Source organism: Ceratosolen solmsi, unplaced genomic scaffold (genome assembly GCF_000503995.2).
Source record: "Ceratosolen solmsi marchali unplaced genomic scaffold, CerSol_1.0 scaffold26, whole genome shotgun sequence".
Lineage (NCBI taxonomy): Eukaryota > Metazoa > Arthropoda > Insecta > Hymenoptera > Agaonidae > Ceratosolen > Ceratosolen solmsi.
The window spans coordinates 1,728,883-1,747,866 of record NW_011948442.1 but is presented as its reverse complement, the minus strand read 5'-3'; the positions used below and the strand labels follow the sequence as shown (position 1 = coordinate 1,747,866).

Below are 18,984 nucleotides of genomic sequence, written 5' to 3'. Positions count from 1 at the left end.
CGTATTATACTTTGAACTATTCAGTGTTAAAAAGTTTAATCCATGATTAACATGATTATTTTCGTTATTATTAATTTTTATTGTAAATTATTGCAAGTATTTCACTACATTATTATTACTGTCATTATACAATACTATCAATTTATATTCTAATTTTAATTTAATTTTACTTCCGCATAAATTTTGTTGTAACATTCATTGTATACAATCGAGTTGTGTTTACGAATATAACTTAGAGTTTTTATGAATAATTTTTAATTAATCAGGTCTGGTATCAATAATCAATTATACATAGATAAATCATTTTGTGTAATTTGAATTTTCGATTCAATCATTAATCTTTTCCTCTTGAAAATGTTATACAGGGAGAATATACGAATACAATAAATAAATTTTGTTACAAAATTCATTAGTATCAATTGTTTTCTGCAGAAATAGTTACTTAGCAATAATACATGATAATTTTACTGATTATTGATTTATGTTAATAAATATATACAATTTTCGGTGAAAATTGTTATTTTTATTCTTTAATATTGCAATAGTGGTGAATATAAATTTTTTTTTTTTGAAATTATGTGGCTTAAAAATTACTGAAAATAATTTATATTTTTGTTGTATGTAAATTGTTTAGTTATTAAATTATGAAAGTACAGCGATTTTTTAAAATTCCATTAGAAAGATATTTTTAATTGTAAATATATTAATATTATAATTATAATTGTATATAATAATACAAATTTTTATATATAAGGTAGCATCATTTATTCATTCTAGATTATTTTGACAAATAAAATTATTTGTAAAGACTTTAATTTCCTAACTTTAGTTTAATCTTCTATTTTATAAAAATGTATTGCTGTTTTTGACAAATATTGGATACTTTAAATGTATGGAACATATACTAGTAATCAAGTTACAATGACGATTCAATATTAATTAAATACCTATATAGTGAGGGAAAGGATGAATGTAGTGTTTCGTTCAATTCAAAGCAAGGCAACAAAAGTAATATACATCAATAAATAAATTGTAAATTTTAATATACACAAATAAATTATTTGAATAAATATATAACATTGGGTGATTAGAATTAAAAAAACTCAGATTAAATTGATATTTTTTTCATATATTAACAGAAACTATTCCCACAATTGGGATTTAAATTCAAACTATTACTAAAATACATTTTTTAGTATTGCAAAGAGTGTTTGATTTTTTCAATTATTAAAAGTATATTACCGTGTTCATATATGTAATATAAATTATATATTTTTTAGAAATTAATGTGGATTTTCATATTCTTGAAAGTGGCACTTGTCATGGACTAGCATTTTGGTTTGATGTAGCATTCATTGGGTCTACGCAACAAGTATGGCTAAGTACTGCTCCTACAGAACCTCTTACTCACTGGTATCAAGTTCGGTGTTTGCTTGAAAATCCTTTATTTTGCAAAAGTGGACAACTTTTATCCGGTATAGTTAATTTAATTGCTAACAAAAGGTAAGTCTTGTTTTATATATAGAATTTTATTAAATTAATATAAATCAATAAATTAGTTTTAAATTAGAATTCATATCTATTAATATTATTAGTGTAAATAGTTTTTGATAAATTTATCTTGAAATTAAAAAAAAATCTGAATGAAATACTGTTCTATTATTAAGGGTTTGTTTAATGGCTCGAACTGCCAATTCAATAGTTCAGTGGATTAGTCTCGTCGTGATGCCTTACGAGGAAATAACAAGTGGAAGGGCTGAAATTAAGTACAGTATATTATTAATGTTTGAAAATATCGTTTATTCTTGTTGTCAATTATTATAATATTGCAGTTTGATTGCTTCTGGTGAGAGAGGGGAAAATATTCTATTGCTGTGGTGAGGTTACATCTTCAGGGTAATGTCGTTAAGGCTATGGAGATTACTATGGATCCTGAATGTCGGTTTTATACTGATATTGTAAGGATCAGCCTGTGTAGTCGATGATGCTCATTCATGAGCATGAGAAGATGGTGTTGGAATCAAGTATACTTGGTAGAAAGAATTATCATACTTGATGGAGTGTAAAAAGTCTTGATGCAAATTGGTACGTAATCAATTATGTCTCTGGTTATGATGGGAGCACTTGAAAGCTAGTCACACGCAAGATAATAAATTATAAACCTTCGAGCTCTGAAGAACATGATGAAAATGTGTTTATAGTCGATTATTTGATAAACTGTTGTCTGACCTTCACAATGTAATTGAGCGTATTGCGTCATCAGTCGACTGTAGTGCGGTGAACCTACGTTCTCCGGCGTGTTCGCCTGCGAGAGCGTATTGCGTTACCTGTGACTACTGTATGGAGATGAGATGGAGGTTCTCAGAATTGTTAGTCTGAGAGACATACTTCATCATTTATATCAACTCTTTGAATAGAAGTTATATGAAACTCGATTTCCCCGTGGGTGACTAGCTTGATTAAATAATATAAAGGGATGTACTTTGTAAATTACCGACAGGGCATGTTGAGTGGCTGGCGTGCCCCTTTTGATTACGACTCCAATGGCTTCACTGTTACATCATTACCTGTTCTTGCTGACTCTTTTTAATAATGCACATGTATTTTTAGGTTGGCTGTCGAACATGCGACCACGTGTCGTTGTCGCAGTATATACTAGAACGCACTGAGTAATAACAGATGAGTGAACGAGAGGTAGAATTACAACGAGCCTATAAGCCTTTTGAATACGCGCACGAAAACCGAAGGCTTGATCGTTCCGTGGCAGCTCTGCTGAAAATACCGATCGTTACATGGCGGTCCTGCTGAGGGCCGATCGAGACCCGTATCATGACTTCTACTGGTAAAGGGTTAGATCGGTTCACTGCGGTCGGGTCACGGTAAAAGGCTTGCAGCAAGCGCAGTTCAGTAAGAGAGCGAGGCACGCCGCGTGCTTGCCTTATATATTCACGCGGCGGCTTCCTTAGCTGGCAACAAGCCATCGTCGTTGCTGCACTGGAATATTACATAAGGCGCACAAAAAAAGAATCTAGAAGATTCGAGAATTCGACGAAAGAAAAATCAAGGCGTAATAATTTTTAGAGAATTCCGGGCGAGATTATTACCCAAAGACCATATAAACATTGCGGGCCATTTGAAACCAAAACATAACAAGTATACGAAAATTCTCGTCCTAAGTGTTTACAGAAATCTGAGATCTAAATGGCCTGTGTACCGACAATCGGCGGTCTTGGAGCTTGCTTCAATCCCGTACAACGATAATCATTTTTCCTTCTATGGGACATTAATTTTATGTTAGTTTTATTGAAATGTTTACTTTATTTAGAAGTATATTTAAATAGCATATAATTAATTGGCTTTATAATACAACACTTATCATTATCTATTATTTTTTATGCCTTGTGGACATCAAAGTATGAAAGAATTTGTTGTAATTATGACTTATACCACAGTAAATATCTTGATTAAATAAAATTAAGTGATTTCAATATTATATTTATTTCCTCTATTATTATTTCTTTTTATGAAGCTTTATTAGTATGTATAATAAAAAATTTTTTTATTTATACGCATACTAAATATAGAAATGTAACAATAAGTTATAATAATAAAGGTTATATCTTAAAAAATAATCGTGTAAATTAATATGATAAGCATCATTTTCTTAAATTCATTTATATTATTTAATATTTTCATAAAACTTCTATTTTGTAAATATAATCTTGCTTCAATCTCGAACAAATACATTACAAATGTATAATAGATATGAAATGTTAACAGCGAAAGTACATGGAATTTTTCCCTCAAATAACTTTAGATGAGTGACTTATTCTCAATAAATCGCAATAATAGAACAATTTTCTATTAATTAATTATAAATTTGTATAATTTTAAGTTAAATTAGATCGTAATTTATAACTTAGTCACTTATCAAACATTAACTATTAATTTTTTTAAATAATTTTCATAAATTCTATAAAATAATATGGATTTTATTTATATTATTATTAAGCATTGTAAGTATACTAGTATTTTAAAATATTAAAATTCACATTTTGAAACATTTAAGATAGTATAATGGTAATTATATTATTAATATAATTAAAAACATATATTCTAGTAGAATAACAATTCACTTTCTTGAAAAATAAGTTTTTTAATTAGTACCTGACTTATAATTATAAAATATTTTATTTAATTAGTAAATATTAACATAAACATTCAAACGTGGTGAATTTCAGATTCCATACATTAATTAGATAACTTAGAAATGCAATTCTTCGTTATATTTATTTACTATAGAAAAGAATGTTATCAAATTTATATAAACATTTCCTACCAAAAATATATTTTTAATATATACATAAAAGTAAACTCTTATATAAACAGTGGTTTTCTATTTTCTCAGTCTTCATTTATATATCAAATATAAAAATCAATAGAATGGATAAACTTTATTTTATTGTACGTTAGCTGCTTTGGTATTTAGAACCAGGAAGGTGTATATATTTGAATATGTTGCATGTAGTCATTTTATCTAACTTTAATATTAACTCGTGAACATAATTACATCCTTATACTCATATCTTTACAATGGCGTAATTATTTTTATAGATCTCTTGAATGGTGAAATAGGAGAGTAAAAAAGAATCCATACTCGAAAAAGAAATATTATGCCAAATAATCTTCAAATAAGAAATAATATATACAAGATTTCACCCTAAAATAGAGAAATATGTTAAAACTTAATTCGAAGAAATTAAAAAATTATAAATTATATAACATAATACAATCGAAACTAATTTTCAATCTTAGTTGATAATAGAAAATATTTATTGTGATAAATAGTAAGAGAAATACGCTGAATGCACTTTAATGTAGTTGCGATTACTTTGTACATAAAAAATTTGACAATGAGTTTTTAGGAATTAAGTAAATTTAAATGAAGATAAAAGCCAGGTACTCTTTCTTATATTGTATCTTATTCTATGTCTAACCAAATGTTCGAAATTCCAGTCACCCGATGGTCGAAAGGCCAAGGTGGTTGGATTAGACGATATCCACCATTTTACTAGTGGAACAGTGTGGATAAGTGAAAGGTTAATACTTCAATTCAGTAATCATCATAATTGTTTTTCGTGCTATTTATTAAGTTCTGATTTACAAACAAACAAATATGATTCTACGATATTGGTGAGAATCGTTGTGATTTTACCGTTCCTTAGTGGTTTTTTCACGTGAAGATATAGCGTGCACTGCAAGTGCAAGGGCGCAAAGAACAGCTCCGAATACAGCGACATCTAATAGAGAAACTGCAGCGCCTTAATCCAGAGAACAGCTCCGATACAGAACTGAGTGTGGAGGCTTCTTACAGTTCAGTGTGTCTCTTAATTGACTCAAACAAGTGCTTGCTTTAAATATTTATGCTTTAAAAATAAATTCACCGCTATTTGATGATGAACAGATTTTACTTTCACTCTTAAAAGGATATTGTTAATGGAGAATATGTAAACATTTCTAAACTTGTTTATATAAATTACATATTACATTGCCATATATTGGAAAAACATTAAAAAATACGTAGAAATATATAGAAAAAATTAAAATTCATAAGAATTTCAGTTTCTTGTTATTTATAATAAGATCATTTTTATTCATTGTGTATATTATATAGATTATTTTTTTAATTTTTAAATACTATAGTTAGATAAATTCTGCAATCATTATGTATTTAATTTCTTGAACGGGGAACATCTTTCTGTTACTTGCCTTATGAGCTCTCTAAATAATTATGTAATATATTACTATAGAAGTAGGTTTCAAATTTATTTATAATATATCTGAAATAGTAGTTTATATGTTCAATGTAAAGTAGTACAATAAATGTTGATATTTTAATTCATATTGTTTGGGTTTTTAAGATTTGAAATGTTATGATTAAGGTGATTACTTATAATATAAAGATTAGGTTTATTTTACAATTTAAATAATTTTTTACAGTAAATAGATTACGATATGTTTTAAAATACATATAATTTTATTTACTATGATTATATTGAGATGTTTTTATTAATATGAATGTGAAATAATGAATATAAAAATCTGAATCATATAACTGCTTATTAAAATTTTGTAACTATATTAGCCTTATGTATCTATATTTTTAAAAAGTAATCTATTTAATACATTATACAGTATCTTCCAAATTTTATTTATTTTTTATTTGCGGATTACATGTTATGTGGTAAAGACACATACACACAGAGCTTCTGTAAAAAGCAAAAAGTAAACAACTATGTAAAATAAAATTAAGTATATCAAATAAATATCCATGAAACTTACACTTGAATATTGTAATAAATAATACTTTAAACATTGTGTTTTATTATAAATTTTTTCCTATTTAATTATCTGGTCCTTAATCTATTTGTTTGTCATTTATAGACAATCGTATGATGTTACTATTGAATTAAAATTGGAAGGAACAAATATGGGAAGTAGCAAAAACACATTAGATTTAAAGAATCCATACTTTAGATACACCGGAGCAGCTGTTCAACCACCACCAGGTCTAAATAATACATCACCTAGTGAATCGTACTGGAGTACATTAGATGTTCAAGGAGCTCGTCAAGCTGTAAATATGGTTAATGGGATATCTGTAAATGGCCTCGGAGAAGTATCTATGGATACAGGAACTTTAGTTAACTCTGGTAACCTTCTGGCAATTGGTAATTATATATTAAGCAACAAATAAAGCCTTACATTAATGTGAATTGTTAATTTAGATAATTTATAGAATGAATTTATTCTTAATTTAATACTAATAATAAAAAAATTGTAGACTTAAATTGAACCACTGATAAAAGCATATATAGTTTATTTTAAATGTTTATTTTAATTATTTTTATTTTGTTTTTTGTTATATATAATATCTATTTGAGTAATCTTGTTAAAAATACAGTTTATTAACATAGTTTAGATAATAGCATAAATAATATTGAACTACTATTTCAATAATTTAATTACTATAACTATATGATGAGCTGAAACTAGTTATTAATACAAATATTTCAAAATTCTGTAATAACCAAATAATATATTTTATCAACAACTTATATTAGATTTGCTTATATTAGAATCTGATTTACTATAAGTGTTGGTAGTCAACTAATAAATTATTAAGTAATGGAATAATTTAAATAAGTCATTTTTATATACTGATTCTTAGTCTTATTTTAATATAAAAGTTTTGTGAGCTTTAATCCATGAGACATAATATTGTCTAGCATTATAATCAGAATTTAAAAAATATGTCAAAATTAACATATTGTTCGGGATTGAGGCAGCTTAATTCAAGATTACAATTGGGAGAATTATAAACGCTTGTTTGAAACATGATTCAGCAATTCCAGGAATTTTCTTACACCATAACGTCTAATATACGACGATATTTTCGTATAGCAACGTCGATGAAGCTTCTAGAATATTCCAGAGCTTCTCTCTATGACGTCGAAACGGTTTCGGCATAGCAACAGGCTACAGCGCTGTTGTCGGCGTCGAAAGCTATGCGGCGAATATTTAAGCGCAGCGCGCCACGCGCCGCACGACTGTTCCTTTAATATCCATTCAATCACTACACATCTGGCTCATGATTTTTCTACATCTCGTTCATTGATTCTTATTATTAGTTAGTGCATCTCACACATCAGTATCACTAGCGTGAGCACGAACTGCAACTGAAATCTCAGACAATCAAGAACAAGAAAGAACTCACACCGCTACAATATAATAATTCTCTATCTCAATAGAAACAACTAACAACGCTACAATATTATTATAATTCATAACCAAAATAAATAATAATTGAACTCAAATATATTACATTATACTTTTCAGCCTTTCCACTTGTGCCTTCTTTCTTCCTAATCGCTATGGCGAAAGACTAATCCACTGAACTATTGAATTGGCAGTTCGAGCCATAAAATAAACATTAAAAATTCGCTCACATATACTCTGATTCGTGTTATAATTGATTAAAAAATTTATTATTTATCAGCAATAAATATGAATATCTTTTTGTCAATGCAATAAAACATCTGGCAAGTAACATCGTAAAATTTGTATTTGGATTTTAAAATTTCGCTTGCTCAAAATTCTCAAGCACTAGTGACATAAAACATTTGGAAAAACAATACCATAAACACGGGAAAACCTATAGTTTGGACATCTGCATTTTCGTTCCGCCCGGTAACTACATCAAGCATTACTGCATGCAGACCTTCCTTTCCTTCTCGCTGTCTACAAGTTGCAATGCTGTCACCAGATGTGTCAGCAATGCCCTCCCCCCCCATTCCGCTGCTGACTAAAGCTTCCCTGAGGTGTTGAGGGGAGGCTTGCTGGCACATGGAATGGATAGTGCAATAATTCAACACGGCCTTTTATGACTTGATTTTCTTTTATTTAATATAAGAATATAATAAATAGTCAGTGATCTATCGAGGTCAGATTGAAAGTAGGATACAATGAATAGGCGAGAGTTTCTTTAGGTAAACAGTGATAATAATCTTGTTAGTGTATTCTTAACCACTTAAACTTAAACCACTAGATGTTGTGTTGGAGAAAGTGTTGATGCACTGATTCAATAATTAATACATGTATTTCTTATTATAGTTTATTCCATTTACTTTCCAATGTAGGGATTATTATTCTTGAGATTATAAATGAACCTTTATTATTCTCGCTAATGAATATGGCGTTGCGATATATTTCAATTCAGAGGTTGTGATCGTTTGTTGTGCTCTGAACGAACACTACAATTCTTCGTGCCGTTGCCTCTGAATAGTGGGCCGTGTGAATGAGCACGTGCCTAAGATAGAGGTTAAAGCAATGCTCGCCATTCAATGGCGTGAATTGCTGGTCTTGATAAGTGAGCATGCGCAGGAAGCTTCTCGCCTCGGATAGCTTTCGGTCCGTTTTCTGAATGGATCGTAAAGGGAAGAATCTACACTAGAAGTCTGAACTTATTTGAAGTTGTAGTGTTACATTTTCAGTTTCTCGTTACAGGCTTGATGGGAAGCTTCCATGTATGATCTGCTTGCACTTGAACTTTCTTTTGCTTCTCCTTGAGATAACGAGAATCTCAGTCCTTGTGCGATATGTGCTCGATGAGACTAAATGTAACTGAATATTTAATCGCAGAAGTAGAAAGATATTTTACAAGACTCAGTTGCTCAACTTTTCTCTGGTCCTCCTTGAAAATAAGTAGTGACTTTTCTTGTGCAAATAGGAGTCGGTGCATTGCATTGTCCTTCTTAAATAGTTCACTGACCCGGTTCCACTAGGCACCCGTTCTTTTTTCCTGTATCCAATCAGAGTTTGACTTTGGGCAGCATGATGGACCATGCACGCCTTCATTTCCACTTCCTTCCGGGTGTAGTCTTGAATATGCTAAATCGGCAAGGTGTCGGAAGGGGGGGGGGGTCTACTATTGGTCATCTCTTCCTTGTCTGGGACTTAGCGATATGAGGGGTTCTCTAGGGCGTGGTCGGTTATCTAACACGATCGACAAAATTCGGTATAGTTGAGAACAATGTAAGCATTGTCTTAAGATGCCGAGTGCGCACGTACACCGATTGCTTGTTGTCGCACGTACTGGATTTTGGATTGCAGTGAAATTGGGGGGGGGGGGGGGGGGGGGGGGTCTACTATTGGTCATCTCTTCCTTGTCTGGGACTTAGCGATATGAGGGGTTCTCTAGGGCGTGGTCGGTTATCTAACACGATCGACAAAATTCGGTATAGTTGAGAACAATGTAAGCATTGTCTTAAGATGCCGAGTGCGCACGTACACCGATTGCTTGTTGTCGCACGTACTGGATTTTGGATTGCAGTGAAATTTAGGAAATGTTTTGTACTTGATAGTTTACGTATATCTGATACTCTTTCAGTGTCTACGTCTTCTTCGCAGTAAACAACAAGATCGTTTAACTGCACCGAAAAATAATGAGCATATTTTAGATATGTGAGAATAAATAATATAACTATTCACGAGTGTTTTTCAGATATATTGATCTTCTTGAGTGCCCAACGACCATGGGAAGTTGTGGCAAGAAAAATGTTCTCACGATCTCGAACAGTGTTTTTATTTTATGATCACCATTTATTGTGATTTATTTAAAGTCGTTCACTTAGATATGTACACTTCTGACTTCTATTATTTTGCTATAACGTTTAATTATTGGTATTAACTTTATTTTGTATTTGGGTTCAATATACATTTTATACACTATATATTTATTCCATTAATTTAATGACTATTAATGTTATGACTATTATAATGTTAACGAAAGAAAATATTTTATATCATTAATATACTTATTTTTTCTTTAAATAAACTTGCCAGCACTCATATAAATCAATTTATAATAAAGGATCTGAGGAAAATTACATTGAATATCAATAGTATAAATATTAATTTCACTTGTACTTTCTCAATGTGGATTAATAGTTTAGCAAGTAGAAGATCATCTTATACTATTAATGATTAATAAAAAACAATAACAATGATTGAAACGAACATTTTTAAAAGTTTAAAGTAAATCATAAATAATTATAAGTATTATGTTACCATTAAAATAAGCTTAAATCTTCATGTATTTTATAAAAATAAAAATTAAATTTATAAGCATATTATTATTTTTTAATTATATATTTACATATTATATAAAACTATTATTGTTTGCAATTTATTGTAGGCCAACCAAATATACATCCAGGTTCAATATCCAGTACTGGTCGTGGAAGAGTGGCAGTTTCTGCTACAAGTACTCAAGCAGCACAGTTAATTGGTGGCGGTATCACTCCTAATATGTTTACTTCACCAACTACAGTATGTATAAATTAAAATATGTGACCCGTTTATTATATTGTAAATCAGAAAAAAAACTACATTTAAAATATTTAATCCAAATAATATTTAAAAGTACGTACCAAAAAATAAATTGTATATAAATTATAATTCTAAATCAATATTATTTTTTATTAGTGTGTTAATTATTTCAATAGTACTGTTCGGGATTGGAGCAATTTCGAAGAATTTAAAAAAAAAAACAAGCTTTCGGATGCTTATGTTTGCAAACATTGATTCTACGAATTCTTGTATAGTCTACGCCTTATTTTCTAGTGTCCAACAATATTTCCGCATAGCAACGTCGATTGAAGATTCTCGAACCTTCCAAGGCAGTGCCCTTTTGGAGTTCTCGAACATTCTCCAACATTAAGACTTTCGGCCTAACATCAAGCTCGAACACTGCTGCCAGCATGGCAAGCTGCCACGCTAATATTTAAAAGCAGCTCGCCACGTACAAGCGCTTACTGTATTTTTACGAATCATTCACTCATTAGTTATTGCTCACTGTATTTTTCTCAATTATCAGTTAATCAGTTTTACTAATACACACATAATTCAGCTAGACTCAGCAACAATAAGATCGTAAACCAACAGCGTAACTAAATAATTTATAATTAATTTAAGTGCGCCACAGTTATGCAGTCAAAAGTGCTGATTGCCTTCCAAGAGTGAATATTAAATAAGAAGCGGACCACCTACGCACTCACCATACAAGTAGGTAAGACATAAAAATTTCTGTATTAAAACTTGAAGCTTATGCATTGTCACTCGTAAAATTGAAACTTGAAACTTGTGCATTCAGGCACTCGAAAAATTGAAACCTGAAACTTGTGCATTCAGGCACTCGAAAAATTGAAACTTGAAACTTGTGCATTGGCACTCGAAAAATTGAAACTCAACGCTTGTGTATTGGTACATAAAAATTGAAACTTGTGTATTGGCACTCGGACATTGAAACTTCTGCATTAAACGTCGCTGTATTCGGATCTATTCCTTGGATTCAGGCCCTAAGCCGTTACTGAACGGAGCTGTACTCCGGAGTAAAGGTTATGCGTGACACTATACAAGGAGTGTCAAGGATTTATGCACTTGCATTTCTCAGTATAGTAATTTACACCAAGCGCACTGCACCAAGAGGACTCGGAGCTTTACAACCTGCAACCTCGACTTCCAGTGTACGCTATCTCCACATGAAACCACTAAGGAACGGAAACCTCACAGATTCTCAACACGATTTTAGAATCAACTTTATTGTGTAGTTTGTCAATAAATAAAGAGAAAAAAATACCAAGATACGCTATGTGTTAAATATTGTATAAATGCGCCATCCCCTTCCATTTGCTAGCAATTCTTCCATCGAACATCTCTGGAAGTATTTTAGTCTGACCCTAGACAAGTACATGTAAAATATATCTTCAATCTTAACTTATATCGATTACTGATAATATCAAAATATTTTGTGAATTTTATACTTTTATATATTATAATGAAATATACAATATTTATGAGAATGTACGTAAAATCTGAAAATTTTCACACATACAACCAAATTTTATTTCTATCTCCCTTATTCTGAAATAAACACTTATTTATATAACATCAAAATTATTATGTTTATTGTAAATATTTCAATTGTATTTCTACAATGTCGTTATTCTTATTTAATTTTTATAAACTAGAAATATTAAACTAGCATTAGCTCAATAACATTTGAAGTACTAAAAAAAGAAGTAAAATGTTGAATTTGTGTAGGTTTCTGAATTTCATTAGTATTTTGTTACATGGAAAAATTGTGTGTATATTTTATAGTACACAATATTTGCTAGGCTATTCTGTTATGGGAGGAATCGATAGAATCATGTAAATCTATGCCTGCTTAAATATTTCTGTTTCATTAAATCTACTTGAAATAAATACTATGTAAAATTAATATTCAATTTATTTCATTAGTTTACATAAATATTAATTTTAAATTATCTTGATACACATTATCGCCAAAATTTTTATATTATCTCTTTATTATTCATTCCGCATATATTTACTTACACTCTGAAGTGGCATAGAAATTCTAGTTTTATAATTAATATTTTGGGGAAATATATTTAAATTGAAAATTATATAAATGCACAGATAGAAAAGATTACAATTTTAAAAAAGTATAATAAGTTAATACGTTAAATAATAAGTAAGTATGCAAAAACTATTAAAATATTATAAATAATTAAGAAATCCAATATAAATTTTAATTATAAAAACAGCCGAACTAGTCATTGGTGAAATTTAAATAACTAAGACCAAATTATTAATTTCATGCTTTCTCTCCGATCATAGTGTTAAACAACAATAAATTAATAATTAAGAAAATACATTACAAAATTCTAATTACCAATTTATATTTTATACAAAATTATATATTATAAAAAAGTCTGTAAAAAGGACAAAATAAAAAATATTTAAATCTTTCTATATTAGAACACAAAATATGGTTTCTGTACAAAATGTACTCGCCGTTCCGGCTTGTTTTACCAAGACCGTTTCGAAGAATACAAATTGTTGCTGTTGACAACTTCTGAGTGTTGAATGGCACGCTGTGGATTCATAAGTGTCAGATTTTGAACTAAGGTGAGGGTAAGGCCAGCAAGTCTCGCATCAGTTGATGCGACCTTGACGACGAGCTTGGAATTATTCCGTGCTATCTCTCTGGTGAGAGCCTCTTTTCTTTGATTGCTTGTCGATGACGTATTCTTAATCTAAAGTTTTTATTTGATTATTGTATTGGTGCTACTACTTACGAAGACTAATCGACGACTTGTCTTCAGACTCCGATAGGTGGATATGTCTTCGATCCTTTTGAACTTGTAACGACAGTTTCTTGAACTGCGTTAATGGACATACGAGGATATGTCGTCGTTCTTCTAGGACGTATAACGAATGTTGCCTTGAACTGCGTTAATGGACGAATCCGATAGGTGGATATGTCTTCGATCCTTTTGAACGACTGTTGCCTAAACTGCGTTAATGGACTTCCACTTGACACTTATTTGAATAAGTACTGTATCGAGGGTGTTTGAGTCATGAAAAATGCGCCCCTTAAATACTTTTGCTGACCATGAACTTCACTTGAACCCCTTCCCTTATTTTTCGTCCAATCAGAGACTCCTCTCTTACAGAGTGAGGGCAGCGCCTCTTGTGGCTTCATAGTTGATTAAGGGCGTAGTTGTGTCGTAGTTACCGAGCGGAGTGAATTCGTACAGATGCCTAAATGAGTGGGTTTTTTCCGTGTTTATTGTATTGTTTTTACAAATGTTTTATGACACTATTGCTAGATGGTTGCGAGCAAGAAAGTTTTTAAATCTTAACATAAATTTACGATGTTGTTTTGCCAGATATTATATTGCATTGAAAAAAGGTCTCGCAATCTCGAACACTTTCTTTATGCATTCAAATTGTAAAAATTAAAATAAAAAATGAAAGTAAAACGTATTTTATTTTTGTACACCCATGACAACTAATTTTTCAAATATTATAAATCTTAATTCGAATCTACAATTTTCTTTTTAAACGAAACGTTTAATGACAATTTATTTCTACTTTCTTTAATAGATTTTCAAATTTAAGTAGATAACATATTTTTATTTTACCAATATTTTGTTCTAATATTTATCGTTATCATTGTGAAATTATATGAGCATTATTTTGTTATTCAATTAAATATATTAATTTTATTTAATAAATATATAACTGCATTTAATATTTTAAATATTATGCTTTATATATTGTTACTGCGTTTATTGTACAACTACAATATAATGATGTACAATGATTTACAACTACGTTGATTATGAGAATCGCTGAGATCTTGCCGTCCTTTGATTGTTACCACGTGATGCCAGCGTGTAATACTTGTAAAGATAGGAGGTCGTAAATCTCCGGATCCTCTTGATGCAGTGTTGGAGTGAAAGGTGAGAGGTGAGAGTGAGAGTGAGAAGTGAGAGGTCGTTAATCTATTGACATTTCTTTTTGTATTGCTACGTTGTGGTAACTTAAATGCTGGTCTCCTCCAAGATGTCTTGTGGTGAGAAAGGGTTAGAAAATGGTTTGATACCTAGATGTGGCGTCGAATGGTGTTGCTTGCTCTGACTTATGGAAGCGGCAACTTGAGAGAGTGCTGTTGGTACAAAATATGAGAGAATCCGAAGAGAGTGTCCGATGGCCTCTAGTATGAGAAAGGCCTGCAGCAGCTTCGTGTTCTGGGCACTGTCTATAAGATTTCACTTAGTTTGAAACTGTTACTGGTACGTTCCGTAGCGGCTCTGCTGAGAGAGTGTGTGATTGCCCGAACGACTCGTTCTTGGCTGACTAGCACCTATCTCGTGGTGAGCTTACTAGATCGCCAATGACTGTTGGAAAATTTCACAGAAATTAAAGCCGTGGGAGTTTTTCCCCGAAGTGATAGCTGTTAGGATTTTTACTCGAAATAATAATATTCGAAAGATTCTGGAAATCTCGAATATACATATTATTTTGTTAATTATTATTTTTACTACTCAATATTTTCAACAATTGTTTTGAATATATTAATTAATTTTGAATATACTAATGTGAATAGATTCGTATATTGATTTTATAATCTATGACAAAAAATTGCAAGCGAAAAAAACAAAAATTCCCCATGTTCCCATAAAAACTAGAAGCATAATACATACCTTGTTATATATGATCGTATATATGACAAGTTTAAAGCTGCAAGGAATCACTTTAAATTTACACTTTGATTATTCATTTTGTAGTTTACAATTTATACGTCAGCTCTAGAAATTGTTCAAAAAATTAAATATTCTATAAGTATCAAGCTTAAATATAATATCTTTACTAATGGATCTACTTAATTATTTTACAGTGATGCTCTCATTTCAAACTTCATCATTGCGTGTGTGCGTATATTGATTTTTATGGAAATTGCATTTACCCAACTGTGATTTTGGATATTTTGGATAAATCATTAAGTGGTTAAGATTTATACACGACAAGAATGTGAACATAATTTTGAATATTTATAGCATAAATATTTAAAATAACCAGATTTCCAAGTAAAACTGACTATTTGTCTGACTGGCAATAGAACATTTGAAAATATCAGTATCTAATAATCAAAACAACTATTTACATTACAGAAAATCTTAAAGTAGAATTAAGTACATAACCAATAAGTATGTACAATAACATATTGAAATAGATAAAACGCTAAGTTATGGATTAGTACTTTATTAAAATATTTATTTCTTTATTTCCCTAAATAGACGACTCCGTTCGATTTTGCATAATAATGTATAGTCAAGTTCATAATATGTAGGTTAAACATTTAAGGTTAGATGCTTCCATATATAGTTTATTTAATATAAATATATAATCTTACATATTTTTCATTGTAATTATATATATTGTCTGTATTTAAGTATTTTCATTGATAACAATCCATTATATATAAGAATTGATAAATCAATTTCTATCGTAATAATATGTCAATACTTATATACTTTATCATTATATAGATATTTTATTATATTAAATTACATGAACGATTTTCTATCAATGGTTATATATTTTGTATTTATAAATATAAATTTCTAATGCATAGCGACGAAGATCAAAGATAATATATATTTTAGTAGCCAAATTAATTCTTTAATTATTTAAAACAAATATTAATCCTTTTAACAAGTAATAATTTTAAAATAAGAAAACCTAATTATATTCTAAAATTGACTTGCATACATCATTTATAAAATTTAACATGTTAGATCAATTTTTATAATCATTTATATATATATATAAAATTCTGACCTTTATTATATATTTGTGTTTAAACCTACTGCAATTGATTTTTTTCTTAAAAGCTCATCTATTTATTTAAATAGTATAACAAAATAATGTTGTAATTTTACATTTTATTGTAATATTCTTTATAGTAATTATAAGTGTTTGCATAGTATAAATTTATAGTTGTCATGAAGTAAAATACATAATAGACCTTACAAAAATGCGAAAAATGTATATATTAATATTTAAAGAATCTGTAATAATAATACAAAAAAGAAATGTATGTAATGTTTATTAATTTTATTTTTATTCAAAATATATATGTCGGAAAGGGTATATCATATTTTTGAGGTACAAATAAAATGTTAAATATGTGACTTCAGTATTTGATTCTTAAGGAATGTATATTCAAAAATATATTTTAGTGCATACAATTTGAGATCTACATCAATAGTTTTGCCTCTAATAATTATTATCATACATTTAACATATTTTATAGTGTATTGTGAATTTTAAACAGTGTTCAGTGAAACTTTATTTAAGCAATGTTTCTTGAATCATGAAGTGTATTTGCAAGTACTCCAATACTTTATGATTCTGTTGTATATTTTTTTCTTGCATAAAAGTAGTTTTAATAAAATTAAATCTACTCAAATTAAACCTATTATGCTCAACAGATAAAATAAAACAAAATTTTTTATTTTAAAATTTTTTCATTCAATATTGAATCGTAGTTTTATATTTGAGTTTAAATCATGGATACTTGATTTTTAATTTATAACGTAAAATATGTCTATGTCAAGATCTATATTTTTATAAAACTCGATGTATTATTTTTTATTCCTAACTTCGATTTATCGAGTTGAATAAGTACTAAATTTATATATACATATAATTGTAATTGTCTGCATTTATTCATATCTGCTGTTGATATTCTAAAAAAATAAAATTTTGTAGTGAATTTAACATTTATTTATAGCTTAAATATTATTAAGAATATTTATAAGTGAAATACCTAAATAAATTTTATGTAAATTTGCAATAATATAGTAATATTATTTTCCATTATTTTAATAAATTATTGTATATTTGAAGATCATAATTTCTAGTAATTTAATAATTTATAAAGACTAAATATAATAAAAGTACAATAAGACTATAAAAACCGTATGATTACGTGAAAAAATCACTAATAAGAGATCAAGTTGTGATCATTTTAATGCCAATAGCATTTATTAAATTTATTTATAATAACAACAGCATATAGGAGATTAAAAAATGTATGTGCTAGAATATGTGTAATTTATTTATTCATATTTTTTTATTAAGAAACAATTCTAAATGATATATATACAGATACAGCGGCTGTAAAATATAAAATAATATTATTTGAGCGATTTATCATCATTATAAAATTGTAACTGTATAATTAATAAAAATTGCATATGTCTAGTAATAGAAATTTACTGGCTTTCAAAATATACATAAATATATGCAAGTTTTAAATCACAATATTAATAATATCACTTATTATATAAAATAAACTTTATGTAATGTTTTATGGTTAATTTACGATACTATTCCACCTTTTAATGTATTATTGATTTCTCTTTGTATTATTTTAATTTAAGTAACATTTTTTTTTTATTTAATATTTCATATTGAATAATATTCGAAATTATTTTAAATATGAATTATATATAATTACATTTGAATTTTTATATATTAGTTCTAATTATATTTATATTTATTACCAAAAATGTATAAAATTAAATATTCATAAATATTGTTGCATCACAATAATTAATACAGTTTTTCAGCCACCTATACGTAAATAATTTTATTAACAAATATTAATATGTAATACTAAAGTATATTAACTAATATACTGTAATACTAGAATAATCGATAAATAGTCTATATTCACCATAAAATGTTAAAATTTTTGATTTATTGAATTCTATAATCATTAAGATGTAATGTAAAGTTTACTATAAAACAATAAAAATTATGAATTGAGAGCAAAAGTTAAATAGAAATTAATTAAAATACATATGAAATTGAATAAGATTAAATTTCATCAGTAAATTAAGGATTGTAATATACATGAAAATAAAAAATTTATAAAGAATCAACAGTTTTCATATAATTAAAATTAAATAAAATCCAATGTTAGATAACTATGTTGTGAATTTATTTTGTAATATTGAGACATATTATTTTCGTTGTATCTTAAATTCGTTAATACTTTTA

General features: G+C 28.6%; 1 protein-coding gene across 1 annotated transcript in view; it reads left to right on the top strand.

Moving 5' to 3' along the window:
• The window catches only part of Art4 (arginine methyltransferase 4), a 29,413-nt gene extending 18,148 nt beyond the window's left edge, over positions 1-11,265 (top strand). Inside the window, exons 5-8 of the mRNA XM_011504071.1 lie at positions 1,281-1,503; positions 6,445-6,731; positions 10,757-10,890; positions 11,185-11,265. Of these exons, the coding sequence (XP_011502373.1) occupies positions 1,281-1,503; positions 6,445-6,731; positions 10,757-10,890; positions 11,185-11,220 (680 nt within the window). The 3' untranslated portion in view covers positions 11,221-11,265. The remainder of the gene's footprint in view (positions 1-1,280; positions 1,504-6,444; positions 6,732-10,756; positions 10,891-11,184) is intronic.
• The last annotated feature ends 7,719 nt before the right edge of the window (positions 11,266-18,984 follow it).